The 12208-nt window shown below is 41.6% G+C and overlaps 1 protein-coding gene across 1 annotated transcript in view; it reads left to right on the top strand.

Moving 5' to 3' along the window:
• Positions 1–4404, top strand: part of MYO5C (myosin VC) — a 30724-nt gene extending 26320 nt beyond the window's left edge. The window contains exons 37-41 of the mRNA XM_072345252.1: positions 478–628; positions 1070–1352; positions 2342–2516; positions 2988–3068; positions 3311–4404. Of these exons, the coding sequence (XP_072201353.1) occupies positions 478–628; positions 1070–1352; positions 2342–2516; positions 2988–3068; positions 3311–3463 (843 nt within the window). The 3' untranslated portion in view covers positions 3464–4404. The remainder of the gene's footprint in view (positions 1–477; positions 629–1069; positions 1353–2341; positions 2517–2987; positions 3069–3310) is intronic.
• Positions 4405–12208: the final 7804 nt, after the last annotated feature.

The following is a 12208-nucleotide window of genomic DNA, read 5'->3' as shown; positions in this document are numbered from 1 at the left end:
TGAATCCAGCACGTTGAATATTAATCTCTATTTGAAATGAACGCTTTAGACTGGATCCTAACTTATGTGAAGTCTTTACTTTTGAAAGCAGAATTCTCCTGATGACAAGTCCAAAACTGAGAGTGCTTTGCAGCAACATAATAGACAGTGACCTTATATATATTTTTAAATTAAATAGTTTACATTTTCTGTTTAAGTAATATAGGAATTGCTCCCAAGTCCACTGAAATATGTTCAAGCATTTCTTTTGGCTTTAGTAATCTTTTGGAACAGGGTAAGCTTAAACAATAACTGGAAAATGAGTAGAGGAAGCCCAGGACTAGAAACATCCATTGAAGTTAGTGGATGCTTTGACTAATTCTGAGACTGGCCAGTGACCAAGCGTACTACTCTAATATATACATTAGTATATAATACCAGTTTACAAGTATAATGTTTATGTGATTTCTGATATTTGTGTTTACAATGTAACTGTAGGAATTTATGAAACACAACACCCCTCGTCAGAATAATAACTGTTTGAAGCATTTTGATCTCTCGGAGTACAGACAAGTTCTCAGTGATTTGGCCATTCAGATCTATCACCAGTTCATTCTTGTAATGGAGAACAGCATTCAGCACATGATCGGTAAGACAGCAGAAGTCCAATTGAAGACAAATGTAGCTGATGAAGAACTTGTGTAAAGTCTATACGTGGTGGCAAAGGATGGGACAGGCTCCTTCCTCCTGTTGATTTACATGGGTACCTGGATGTGTGTTTCTGTGCGTTTAAATGTGCATGTTATAACCCCAAAGGGCTTTTTCCTCTCTGCACTTTCCTCGTGTGGGGTAAAATACTTTGAAACAGACCAAAGTTCTACAAAAATAAAAATTATTTTAAAAAAATAAGTGTTCTTCAGAAGCCCTGGTAGATATTCAATTTATATAGTATTATTTACATTTTAAAATATCATGAAATTATGTTTTGTTCAAGAATTAAGTTAATGTAATTGGAAGGAGCTATAGGAGTCTTACAGTTACCTTCTATTGTCCTCCTATAGTCTTACAGTTACCTTCTATTGTCGTTCAGTACCAGGTATGCTGGAATATGAAAGTCTCCAGGGAATTTCTGGCTTGAAACCTACAGGGTTCCGTAAACGTTCCTCTAGTATAGATGACACGGATACCTACACAATGACATCTATCCTGCAGCAACTCAGCTATTTTTATAGTACGATGTGTCAGAATGGCCTGGACTCTGAGCTTCTCAAGCAGGCGGTGAAGCAGCTTTTCTTTCTCATTGGAGCAGTCACCCTCAATAGTCTGTTCCTCCGCAAGGACATGTGCTCTTGTAGGAAAGGAATGCAGATAAGGTGAGGCCAGGAAGCTTTCAGCAAGTAGTTGCTTGAGGATGAATGTTTAACATTTTTCTGTAACTTAGCCCTGTATCTCTTTGTCACTGGATCTTCTGTGTCCGTTCTGCTGGAAGTAGCTGGCTGTCTTTCACTCTTTTGAGAAAAAATAGATCTTTGCCTTATTTGCTGAGCTTTCTCTGCTTAGCACACTACAGTCTGTACCTTCCATGGAGCCATAATGGAGAAACCATCAGCAGAGAGCTTAAAGTCAGTCCCATTTTTAGCATTTCTCCTATGCTTGTTGGCTCATGATGATGTCTAGTAGTAGAGTAAGCAGGTACAGAATCCCCTATGTGGCAGACAGATGAAAGCAAACTTATATTGTTTATGCTCTATCATGAGAAAAGAAAGCACTGAGAGAGAGCCATGTGAGGGTTCAGGTCAGACATCATCCATCTTATAATCACCAAGAGCATACGTTCCAAACAGTTCTTGCAAAATACACACAGTTTTTCTCTGTTAGACTAAGATGAAAGAAAATCAGTCCAATTTTGACCCATTTCAAAATACAACTAGAAGAAAGCTGCTTTAACCTTTATATCTTAGCCTGATTAATAACATGTAAAGATTATTCTAATCTCCTGTATGAGCTTAGTCATAAATTAATATTTTTAACATATACAGTTCTACAACGTAATTACCAGAGCTAATAGAGACTGATATTCTTCTGATCTTCTGTAACAGCTAAACTAGTAACTTGCTTTCTTTTTGGCAACCTTTAAGAAATAAAGTGAATAAATAAAAAAGGATGAAAGTGTACAAGAGATTAAACTTAAAAACCAGCAGGCTATTGTTTGATATTTATGATGTACAGTTATGGTATTGTTTAAACTCTATGAATATGAACATTGCATTAGAGGAACATTACTCCTTTAGAAGACTTCAGTGTATTTTGTTTGACAAGAGGGAACCTGACATTTCTGTTGTCTGTTCGTGGTATAACCTAGATGTAATATCAGCTATTTGGAAGAATGGCTTAAGGACAAGAATCTTCAAAGCAGCAATGCCAAAGAAACTTTAGAGCCTCTGTCTCAAGCAGCCTGGCTCCTTCAGGTCAAAAAGATCACTGATGATGATGCCAAAGAAATATGTGAACACTGCACATCGCTTTCCACTGTGCAGGTAATGAACCATTTGTTTTATTCTGGCACCAACCTACCTAACATAATTTGCTGCAAAGAGTTATTGGCCTTTCCTTTGATAAAAACAGCATTTGTCAGCTTTCTGCATCACCACTTGTTATATTCGATTTTTTTAACTCCTTATTTCCAACTGCTTTAACAACTTCTGTGGTGAATAGCTGTCTGCCTTGTCCTGTCTCACTTCTTTATTCCACAATGGTTATTTCTTTGTCAGAGGCATTTTTGTTGTTTCCTTTTATCAGTTCCACATCTCCCTGATCCTGCTGACAGCTTTGGAAATGAGTCCTAGCAGTGATCATATATGAAAGAAATAATTATGTTCCAGGTCAAAATTCTCACTTGATTGCAAAATTTCTTACTGAAAGTTCAATTAAATACCAAGAAAGGTGACGTTTTAGTGCTTTCTTCACTTTTTGTAGCATACTAAAGTCATGTATTGTACTTTGAGCAGATAGTTAAGATCCTCAACTCATACACTCCGATAGATGATTTTGAGAAAAGAGTGACTCCGTCATTTGTTCGCAAAGTCCAGGTAAGAGCGGCATCACTTCATTTGATATTAAGGTCACCGGGCACTTCATCCACACTGTGTTTGTAGCTATGTATTTATACTTGGCCTTTGTGTCAGCTGATGACTACACTGCTCAGCTTTTCATTGGGAACTGATCGAGTGCGGTCTCCTTAAAATGAAGGAAAGATTTGCAATGAGAAAAAACAATGGTTTTGATTTAACTGGATGATGTTATTTTCTTACCTTTTCTGCTATAATTTCAGGCCTTGCTAAACAATCGCGAGGATGGACCGCAGCTGATGCTTGATACCAAATACCATTTTCAAGTGATGTTTCCTTTCACACCCTCTCCACATGCTTTAGAAATGATACAAGTCCCCAGCAGCTTCAAACTTGGCTTTCTCACAAGGGTTTAGTAAAACCGGTGCTTTGGTATTTTCTCTGAGACTTAATAAGGACAAATAGACTTTTATGCTTCCTTTCTCCAGCTGGAGGATGGTATGTTAGTTTGCCATGAATTAAGCCATTAAAAACTTGTTCTGGAGACAAGACTTAAAAAATAAGAATCATTTCAGCTTCTGATTTCCTTCTGTTTTTTGCTGTTGTTCATCCTTCTTTACAGTCCTATAATAATGACATCAGCAGGACATCATTCCACACAGTTTCTTAGCCCAAACCTGATGAGGAAAGAATTTATCTGACAACTTTGCACTGGTTCTCTGTCAGTAACATTAAAGCACTAGTCACAGGGAAAGGCTATGCTGGGGTCAATATAATTACTGTACAGTTTTCCCTGACTTGCTTTCTGTACCAAAAGATTTCCCAAGATTATTCCATTGTCTTGCTGTACTGAATTTGTCTAAGACGATTGCTGTAATAAACTCATGCTATCTTTGTAGGAATGTTGGCTTGGCTCGCTCAGGCTGGCTGTGTGCGTTACAGTTCAGGCACAGCAGACAGCTCTTCAGCCTGGGGAGCAATTTGGGCACTTCTTTTGTAGGCAGATTTTAGCTCTGTTCTCTGCAACGATGTCTGGATTTTTGTTTTGATTATCAGAGCAGAAAAGTCTGATATAAAATTCCCGTTGTGATCCAAACTACAAGCTTATTTCTTAAAAAGAAATTAGGAGTCCTGTTTTAGGTCTGTCTCTAATGCAGTGTCTTTAGGAGCATACACTGAGCATGCACTCATATACAGATCTTTCTCCCATTCTTTTTTGCTCGTTTCCCTCCCCTATTTCAGATACTGAGCTGCTATAGTCTGAAATTACTGATAAGCCAATCTTAATTCATTGCATTTTTAACTTGCAGGATCCTTAGAAACAGAAGTGGTCTCCTTTTTGTTTCGTTCAACTTTATTTCTGTAGGCAGAACACAAAGAATAACAATTTCTTTAATACTAGACCCTGTCAGAGCAACTGGAGAACCAGCTTTCACCTTGCTGCGGTGACGGCTGTCATTAGAAATTCTTCAGAGCATGCTGCTAGTTTTCTGGGTAGGCTGTTATGGAAATATGTTACCGAAGCTTAGAAATATTGAAGGGATTCTAATTAACGTAGTTAATTTGAATGTTACAGGAAGAGAAATTTGATTTTTTTGTATTACATAGCATTTAAAATTTGTAAATACAGAGAAGAATATTTTTGTTATATTTTGTTCTTGATATTTGTGATGAACAGTGTCATATTCATAGTGATTACTATGGAGGTGCATAAAGAATACATGGAGGAACAGTCTTTGTTTTGTTCAACAGCTGTAAAAGTTGTACAAAACTTGGAGATGTGTGGGCAGGCTGGTATTCCTATCTGTTAAATAAAGCAGCTTTTAAATCAATCTGTAATGTTCTGAGTGATGCAGATATTTTCAGTGAAGAATTATTAACAATTTACTTGGAATTGTGGGAACATGAGTGGATACTGCCTTGTATTGTACCACCAGTGTTTATTTACTGCTCCAGTTTCCTTGCTGCAACATTGTGTTTCTTCCTATCAGAATGGTTTGCTGATGCTGGTGAATTTCTGTACCGATCTCAATGAAAGCAGGTTTAGTTGCTGTGGTTTGCATATGGCCTTTTTTACACTTACTGGAGCTGTGTGTCACCTGGCATGGTAGGAGTAAAAGCATGGTGCACTCCTGCATCAACATCACGGGGTGTCTGAAGGTATGTAGGTGTGTATGGCAAAAATTGTTGAGGGAGGAAAATTGTTCTGACAATTTGATAAGTGAGTTTGAGAGGAAACTTACTGTGTTTTTGGTGTTCATGTCTGCAGCCAATATGTAGGTACAAAGTTCTGCTTTTGGCTTTCCCTCTTGGAAGGAGCAGTATTAGTGAAGGGCAGATACATGGAAGAAGCGTTTCTGAGGATATCTTCCCTAGAATGATATTGAAGAAGAAAGTTCTTGCATTCAAATGGAAGAGTACAGGATGATGGTCATCCAAGGAAGAACAAGCATGGACACTACTCAGGGTTTTTGACTTAGAATTGTCTCTAAGAATATGATGTAAACTCAACATCTATTAGAATATCAATTTGGAAAGCTAGAAAGCACAGCAGCCAGTCATCCCCCCAGTGTATTTAAACATTTGAAAGATATCAGCAAATGGCTGCAGCGTGGAATGGGCAGACATTATTTTGCTTAATAGTTTATATTCTGACAGAAGGCAGTTGAAATCAAGCCTCTCAACTATAACTGTCAGTATATAACTGACCTGAGGTGACACAACTGGAGAGGCTGAGCTTTAAATACCCTGTAAGTAGCCTTAATAGGAAGGCTGTCCATCTGCGTGGCAGTTGCACACAGCTTCTTTGCTCATCTTGAGAATCTCCAGGTTCTTGCTGTTGGAAAAGGTAAGTGATTTGGGGTGTTCATCAACCCGATTCATTGTAGCATATCTGTTAATGTTTTTTATACTTCTAATTTAACTTTTAAAAAGCCTGTAATCCAGATTTAAGAAATGTAGCACAGTTGAGCCCTGCTCTTGTACATGCTTCAACTCTATTAGGAAAAACTACTATGGGGAAGGTCCCTGGAAGGGTAGCAGCTTGGGGACTTGGGCTCACTGTTTGCAAAAGAATGCATTAAAAGCTTCAGGGCACATCTGTTGTTTTTCATCCAATGGGATACGAACCCCTGGTTGCATATAGCTGGTTGAAAGCTCTATGTGGGTTTGAGATTAATATGATGTAGTTTATGTCAGGGCAGATTTCTTCATGCATACTTTGGGATGAAGTTACACAACTCCTGGAGATAACAGAGAAACTTCTGATGACTTGACAGGATTTCTGAGCTGGTCATCTCCTGTTTCAAGCAGTGCACTGAAATACGTAAGGATAAGCAGCTGAACGGAGGCAACTGCACAGAATAAAATGTTATTATGTTTTTATGTACATCCAGCCAAACACATTCTGAAATCTGCGTAGTTCATTCCATTTGCTTTGCTTCCCTTTTTAATAGCTTCTTCTTTTAACCATAAACTCATTATCTGTGCTTTTGGCTAAATAGTGTTAAATTATCTACATAGTTTTAAAAGCTTTCATTTAAAAACTGGAAAATACTACATTTTTTCCCATGGAAAGTGTAAGGAGGAGATTGACACAATGATATTGTTTGTTTTTCTGACGCAAGGAGTTCCTAATTCTCCTTTGATGATGGTGCTCTGATCGCAGTTATGCCTGGCTTGAGAACAAAAAGGGGATTCTTAATGACACAGTCTTCAGAGTGCCAGATCATTGCTTTCTGCTCAAGCAGAACACTGTGTGAAATGTATGGCTGCCAGCTGAATCCGAGCTCATCCGTCAGCTTTAAAAATGATACGTAATACTGACTATTTAATAATGCAGTGGGGAACAAAAAACCAAACAAAAACACAAGTATTGATCAGATTTCTCACAAATCCAGCTGCTGGGTATTTCTAGTCACCGTCTAATGGAATTAGTTACATGAAAGCTAAGGATATACATGTCATGTATGTCATTAATCAGTGTGCAATCAGTGCTCATTGTAACAGAATACATATTTTGCTTTTTCTTCCTAAAATTCCTATCTGTAGATCATGTGACTGCCTTGCACGTAGTGACTGTTCACTAAGCTCAAAAGATTAGTCAGAGAGATTATCCAGCCTACAGCTATCTATATGCTGTCTAAGCTGCAGCAGCTACTGGAGCAGCAGCAAGAAGCTTTGCACCACAGTGGAACACACTCTTTCTTTCTTCTCTCTTACAGCTCTCGCACCGCAGCGATGTGTGACCAGACCTTTTTAGCGATTGTATTTGGTCCGTGTGACAAGTGCTCCAAAGAGAAGCCGCTTAGGGCTGTTTACATCAAATCAGAACAGCTCAGCTACTGCTCGCTATGTGTGGAAATGGTATGTTATTGATTATATCGGCTGGAATGTGAAAAGACTGCAAAAAGTAGGGGTTGGGTGTATTAATGGTCCGTTGTGTTGGATTTTTCTGGACAGAAGCAGCATTGCTAGGCCTGAAGGCTGGTCACTTCTCCTTCGAGCCAGCACTTCTGCAGACACTTGATGTTATTCCATAAGCCTGAAACAAACAGATGTGACCCTGGGTTCAAGGATATGTTTTTTGATTCTTGATTGGAAAGTGGCCATGAGATTCTTTTCCCTAGGGCACTGCATGCCTTAGCTATGCACGTGTTATGTGCCTGTCCGAGCAGGGCTCTGAGGTATATGTGTGTGGGTCTGCTTAGCCTATGATCTTGAGCGTCTCCCTTAAACAACATATTAAAAAGACAAAGCTTTTGCAACAAGCTGACTCAGCAAAGACTGGCAGATTGGGGTCAGTTGAACTGATGCAGCTCTCCTCAGACACAGAACTGGAGTGTTCTGTGCATGGCCCACTCCAGGCTGAAACCTTGCCTGGTATGCTACCTGCAGTACTCGGGTGTGGAGTCTGAGGGAGCTGTAGGTAGCTGCAGTGAGGATACAGAGAGGAAAGGCTGCATAGCAGTGGTGGCTCTTCTGTCTGTGTGTACCACCATAGAAGGTCCTGCCAGAATACCTTCATGAAGAAGGAATGGTGCTGGAGACTTTTTGATCTTCAGCAGTTACTGAGGTGATAACCCACTCTCCTGGTAGGAAACACTGTCCCAGTGTGGTCACAGTTGTTTTTGTTTTAGTTTTTTGTAGTGAGATACAAAGCTCTCAGGTACTTACATGGCGACTGAAGAGCTCATCTCCAAAACTGCTTCTGCAAACTTAGGGATTTCATCGTCCTGATTATACTCCAGCTTGGAATAACTATTCCATCCTCCTGAACCATAGTGTAGCAGCATTTATAGATATCTTTCCCCCTCTCCTTCCCCAGAACTGGTCGTGACTATAACTGAACAGCTTCCAATGCAGCGTGTTATATTTGAGCATCAGATGAAGTGATCTCTACAGAAATGCTGGAAGGATTAACTAGGTGTGATTGGAAAATACAGTAAGATGGGCGGATGAGAGCACTGATGTGGTGACTGCGGATGTGTGCAGTACAGTCATTTGTCACGCTGTCAAGAAGGAAATTCAGATGTAGTGACTGCAAGTTTTCTTCCCTGCTTATTCTCTTCTCATGACTTTGAAGCTGCTGCTTTGCTCAGGTCTTTCTTGGCCAGCAGCCTATAAATAGTGATTTATCTGGTACATTTTTGCATGACTTGGTTAGTGCACACTGGCATAGCAGGAAACTGGCTGGTTGCTATGTACAGTTCCTGCAACTTTCTCCTTATTATTTGCAATGTGGAAGTTAGACTGTTACCACCAGAAACAGCTGCTAAGTGGAAACAGACTGAGACTTCAGGAGGAATTGCCTCCATCCCTAACAGCCTGTTAGGCACCGTATTAGCACTGCAGTAGGAACCCAGCCTTTCTTGTAGATCTGGATTTAGCTTGCTTCTACATATTTATTTTATATATATATTAAAAAAACCAAAAACCAAACAAAAAATGCAGCTCTTTGCACCAATACTGAAATACATACAGCTTGGAAGCAGCATCCTTTTATCAAACTGGTTTTTCAAAGCTGCAGGTGTCCTTTGGTGTAATGTCACAGTGCAGTGTGTCCTTGCCAGGCAGGTGTTTGTGCATGGGCGTGCATAATGTGTTGTGCAACCAGCCGGGCCTTTTGTAGCTTCTCGTTTGCACTGCGCCTCTTAATTTCAGATGTGGAGTGGACTCAGCTGCACACTGATCATCCTACCTCATTTAAGTGCAACAGGTGCTAAAGCCCTCTGGGCTTTTGCATCACAGAATCACAGAATCACAGAATTATAGGGGTTGGAAGGGACCTCTAGAGATCATCGAGTCCAACCCCCCTGCCAAAGCAGGCTCCCTACACCACGTCGCACAGGTAGGCGTCCAGGCGGGTCTTGAATATCTCCAGAGAAGGAGACTCCACCACCTCCCTGGGCAGCCTGTTCCAGTGCTCCGTCACCCTCACTGTAAAGAAGTTCTTGCGCACATTCGTGCGGAACTTCCTATGCTGGAGTTTCAGCCCATTGCCCCTAGTCCTGTCCCCACGCACTACTGAAAAGAGACCAGCCTCGCCACTATAGCTCCCACACCTCAGGTATTTATAAACCTGGATCAAGTCCCCTCTCAGCCTTCTTTTCTCAAGGCTAAACAGACCCAGTTCCCTAAGTCTCTCCTCGTAGGGGAGATGGTCCAGGCCCTTCACCATCTTTGTGGCCCTCCGCTGGACTCTTTCCAAGAGATCCCTGTCTTTTTTGTACTGGGGAGCCCAGAACTGGACACAGTATTCCAGATGAGGCCTCACCAGGGCAGAGTAGAGGGGGAGGATCACCTCCCTTGACCTGCTGGCTACGCTCTTTTTAATGCACCCCAGAATGCCATTGGCCTTTTTGGCTACAAGGGCACACTGCTGGCTCATGGCCAACCTGTCGTCCACCAGGACGCCCAGGTCCCTCTCAGCAGAGCTCCTCTCCAGCAGGTCTTCCCCCAACCTGTACTGGTGTATGCAATTATTTCTACCGAGATGCAAGACTCTACACTTGCTTATGTTAAACCTCATCCGGTTTCTTACTTACTCTGCATGTTGCAGAGATTGGTGCTAATCAGAAATTCAGTGTGTTTGCTGTTTTAGTCTTCACAAAATGGTTTTTTATTTTTATTATTTTTTAATTTATAAATGCCTACCTTCTAAGATAGGCAACAATCTGTGATGCTGTTAGACCTTCCATTTTACCCAGCATTCCTACTGATAGAACGGTGCCACCTTCCTCATGTGTATCCCCCAGTGCAGTGTATTTGCCACGTGCAGAATGTAGGTTTATGATTGTGACAATGATTGCTATTGCCACAGCTCTTGGTGTCTGAATGTTTCTGTAGCAGCTCCATGGAGTGATGCTGCATATAAAGCACTGCTTTCAGAGTGTTTACCTCAAAATTGTCCTGATCTGCTCGAAGCCAAGGGGCAGCCTGCCTTTGCTCCATAGGGAAGAGTCAGAGTCGGAAGCTGTCTTACACAAACCTGTCCTAGTTTTGGGCTGTGTGGCAGCTCCCTGCCTCTGAGCACACAGCAGCCAGTTTGGAAGTGGTCATCTTTCTGGGGAATGCAGGTGGTCAGTACAAAGTGACGGCAAAAAAGAAATTAAATACCAGCTATTACTGCACCATCAATGGAAAACGACATTACAAAGCCCAGTTGCTGCTTTTCCACGTTGTCCACCTGCCGTACCTTCCATACAGGATGTTTTCACAGCATTTTGGACTGTGCTGATGTGTTCTGAAACTCGCCTGAAATGAGAACGCAAACTAGGAGGGCCTATATTTTATCTACTGCTGCAGACTGAGCTGCTCTGTCAGATTAAACGTGGTCAGCTCTAATATTGTGGTAAGAAGTTGTATACAACTTAAAAAAAGGTATATCACCTTCACTACGGTTAGATTTTATGAAAAGGGTGGAGTGAAAATATTAGATTGCTTCTTAAATGGTAACATTTTTACTTTGGAAGTTGATATGGTAGAATGTTATCCACTAGATAATGATATCCACTAGACCCAAGCCTGCTTTATTTGAAACTCCCAAATGGCCTTATTCTAACTTGTTTGGGTTATTTTGCGTGGTTAGCTAATGATAGTATTACCTAACTTAGGTGCACAAAATATATGCCATGTATCACACACTTCTGCATCTCTGCTCAGGAGACACTCCCCTGTTGGAGCACAGGACCAGATCTAGGCCTGAATTCCACTTCCATGGTGGCAGTGGGAAGCTCAGCAGCTCTGCCTGCACATCCCAGTTGGGCAGTGGCACTGCTGCTAAGCCAGTGTGGGAAAAGACTCATTTTCTCCTAGCCCTGTGTCCAGGATGTGCCCTGAGTCCAAACAACAGCTGCAAACCCTTACTTTATTATCTCCCTTTCCAATCTTGGAACTTCTCCAGGTTGAACAATAGCCGTTGGATTGTCTGTGTTCTGGTGAAAGGGAGATAATGGGAGTCAAAATGAGCGAAGTTACTCCATGTAGATTAAGGACAATTGCTGAAAAAAAGAGGACGTTTTCAAGGAATTCCCAGGGAACAGAGAGTTGCAAAGCTGTTTGGCACAGTCCTTTCTCTGGAAATGTTATAGTTACTTCATGTACTTCAGGATACTATGATACTATGATGATACTATGTCCAGTGCACATGCTTCCCATAGACCTGTGAGCAGAGGCTGCTGGTTGTGGAGCTGATATCCCTGATATCCATCCAGAACCTCCCCTGGCACAACCTGAAGCCATTCCCTCTTGTCCAATCGATGCTACCTGGTAGCAGAGGCTGACCCCCACCTCAGCACACCCTCCTACCAGGGAGTTGTGGAGAGTGATGAGGTTTCCCTGTGCCTGCTCTTCATCAGACTGACCCATCCCAGTTCCCTCAGCCTGGAAAAACCTGTGCTCCAGGCCCTTCACAGCTTTGTTACCCTTCTCTGGACACACTCCAGAGCCTCGATGTCTTTCTTGCAGAGAGAGGCCCAAACTGAACATAGCACTTGAGCAGCAGCCTCACCAGTGCTACTGTACAGGGACCATCACTATCCCTGACATTAGCCAGGATGCCATTGGCCTTCTTGGCCACCTGGGCACACTGCTGGTCCATGTTCCAGCACAGTCTGCTAACACCCCCACAGTCCTTCTCCTCTGTGCAGCTTTCAGCCAGT

This window comes from Excalfactoria chinensis, chromosome 10, assembly GCF_039878825.1.
Source record: "Excalfactoria chinensis isolate bCotChi1 chromosome 10, bCotChi1.hap2, whole genome shotgun sequence".
In the NCBI taxonomy this organism is placed as follows: Eukaryota; Metazoa; Chordata; class Aves; order Galliformes; family Phasianidae; genus Excalfactoria; species Excalfactoria chinensis.
Note: the sequence above shows the minus strand (reverse complement) of the source record. Positions and strands in the feature narration are given on the sequence as shown.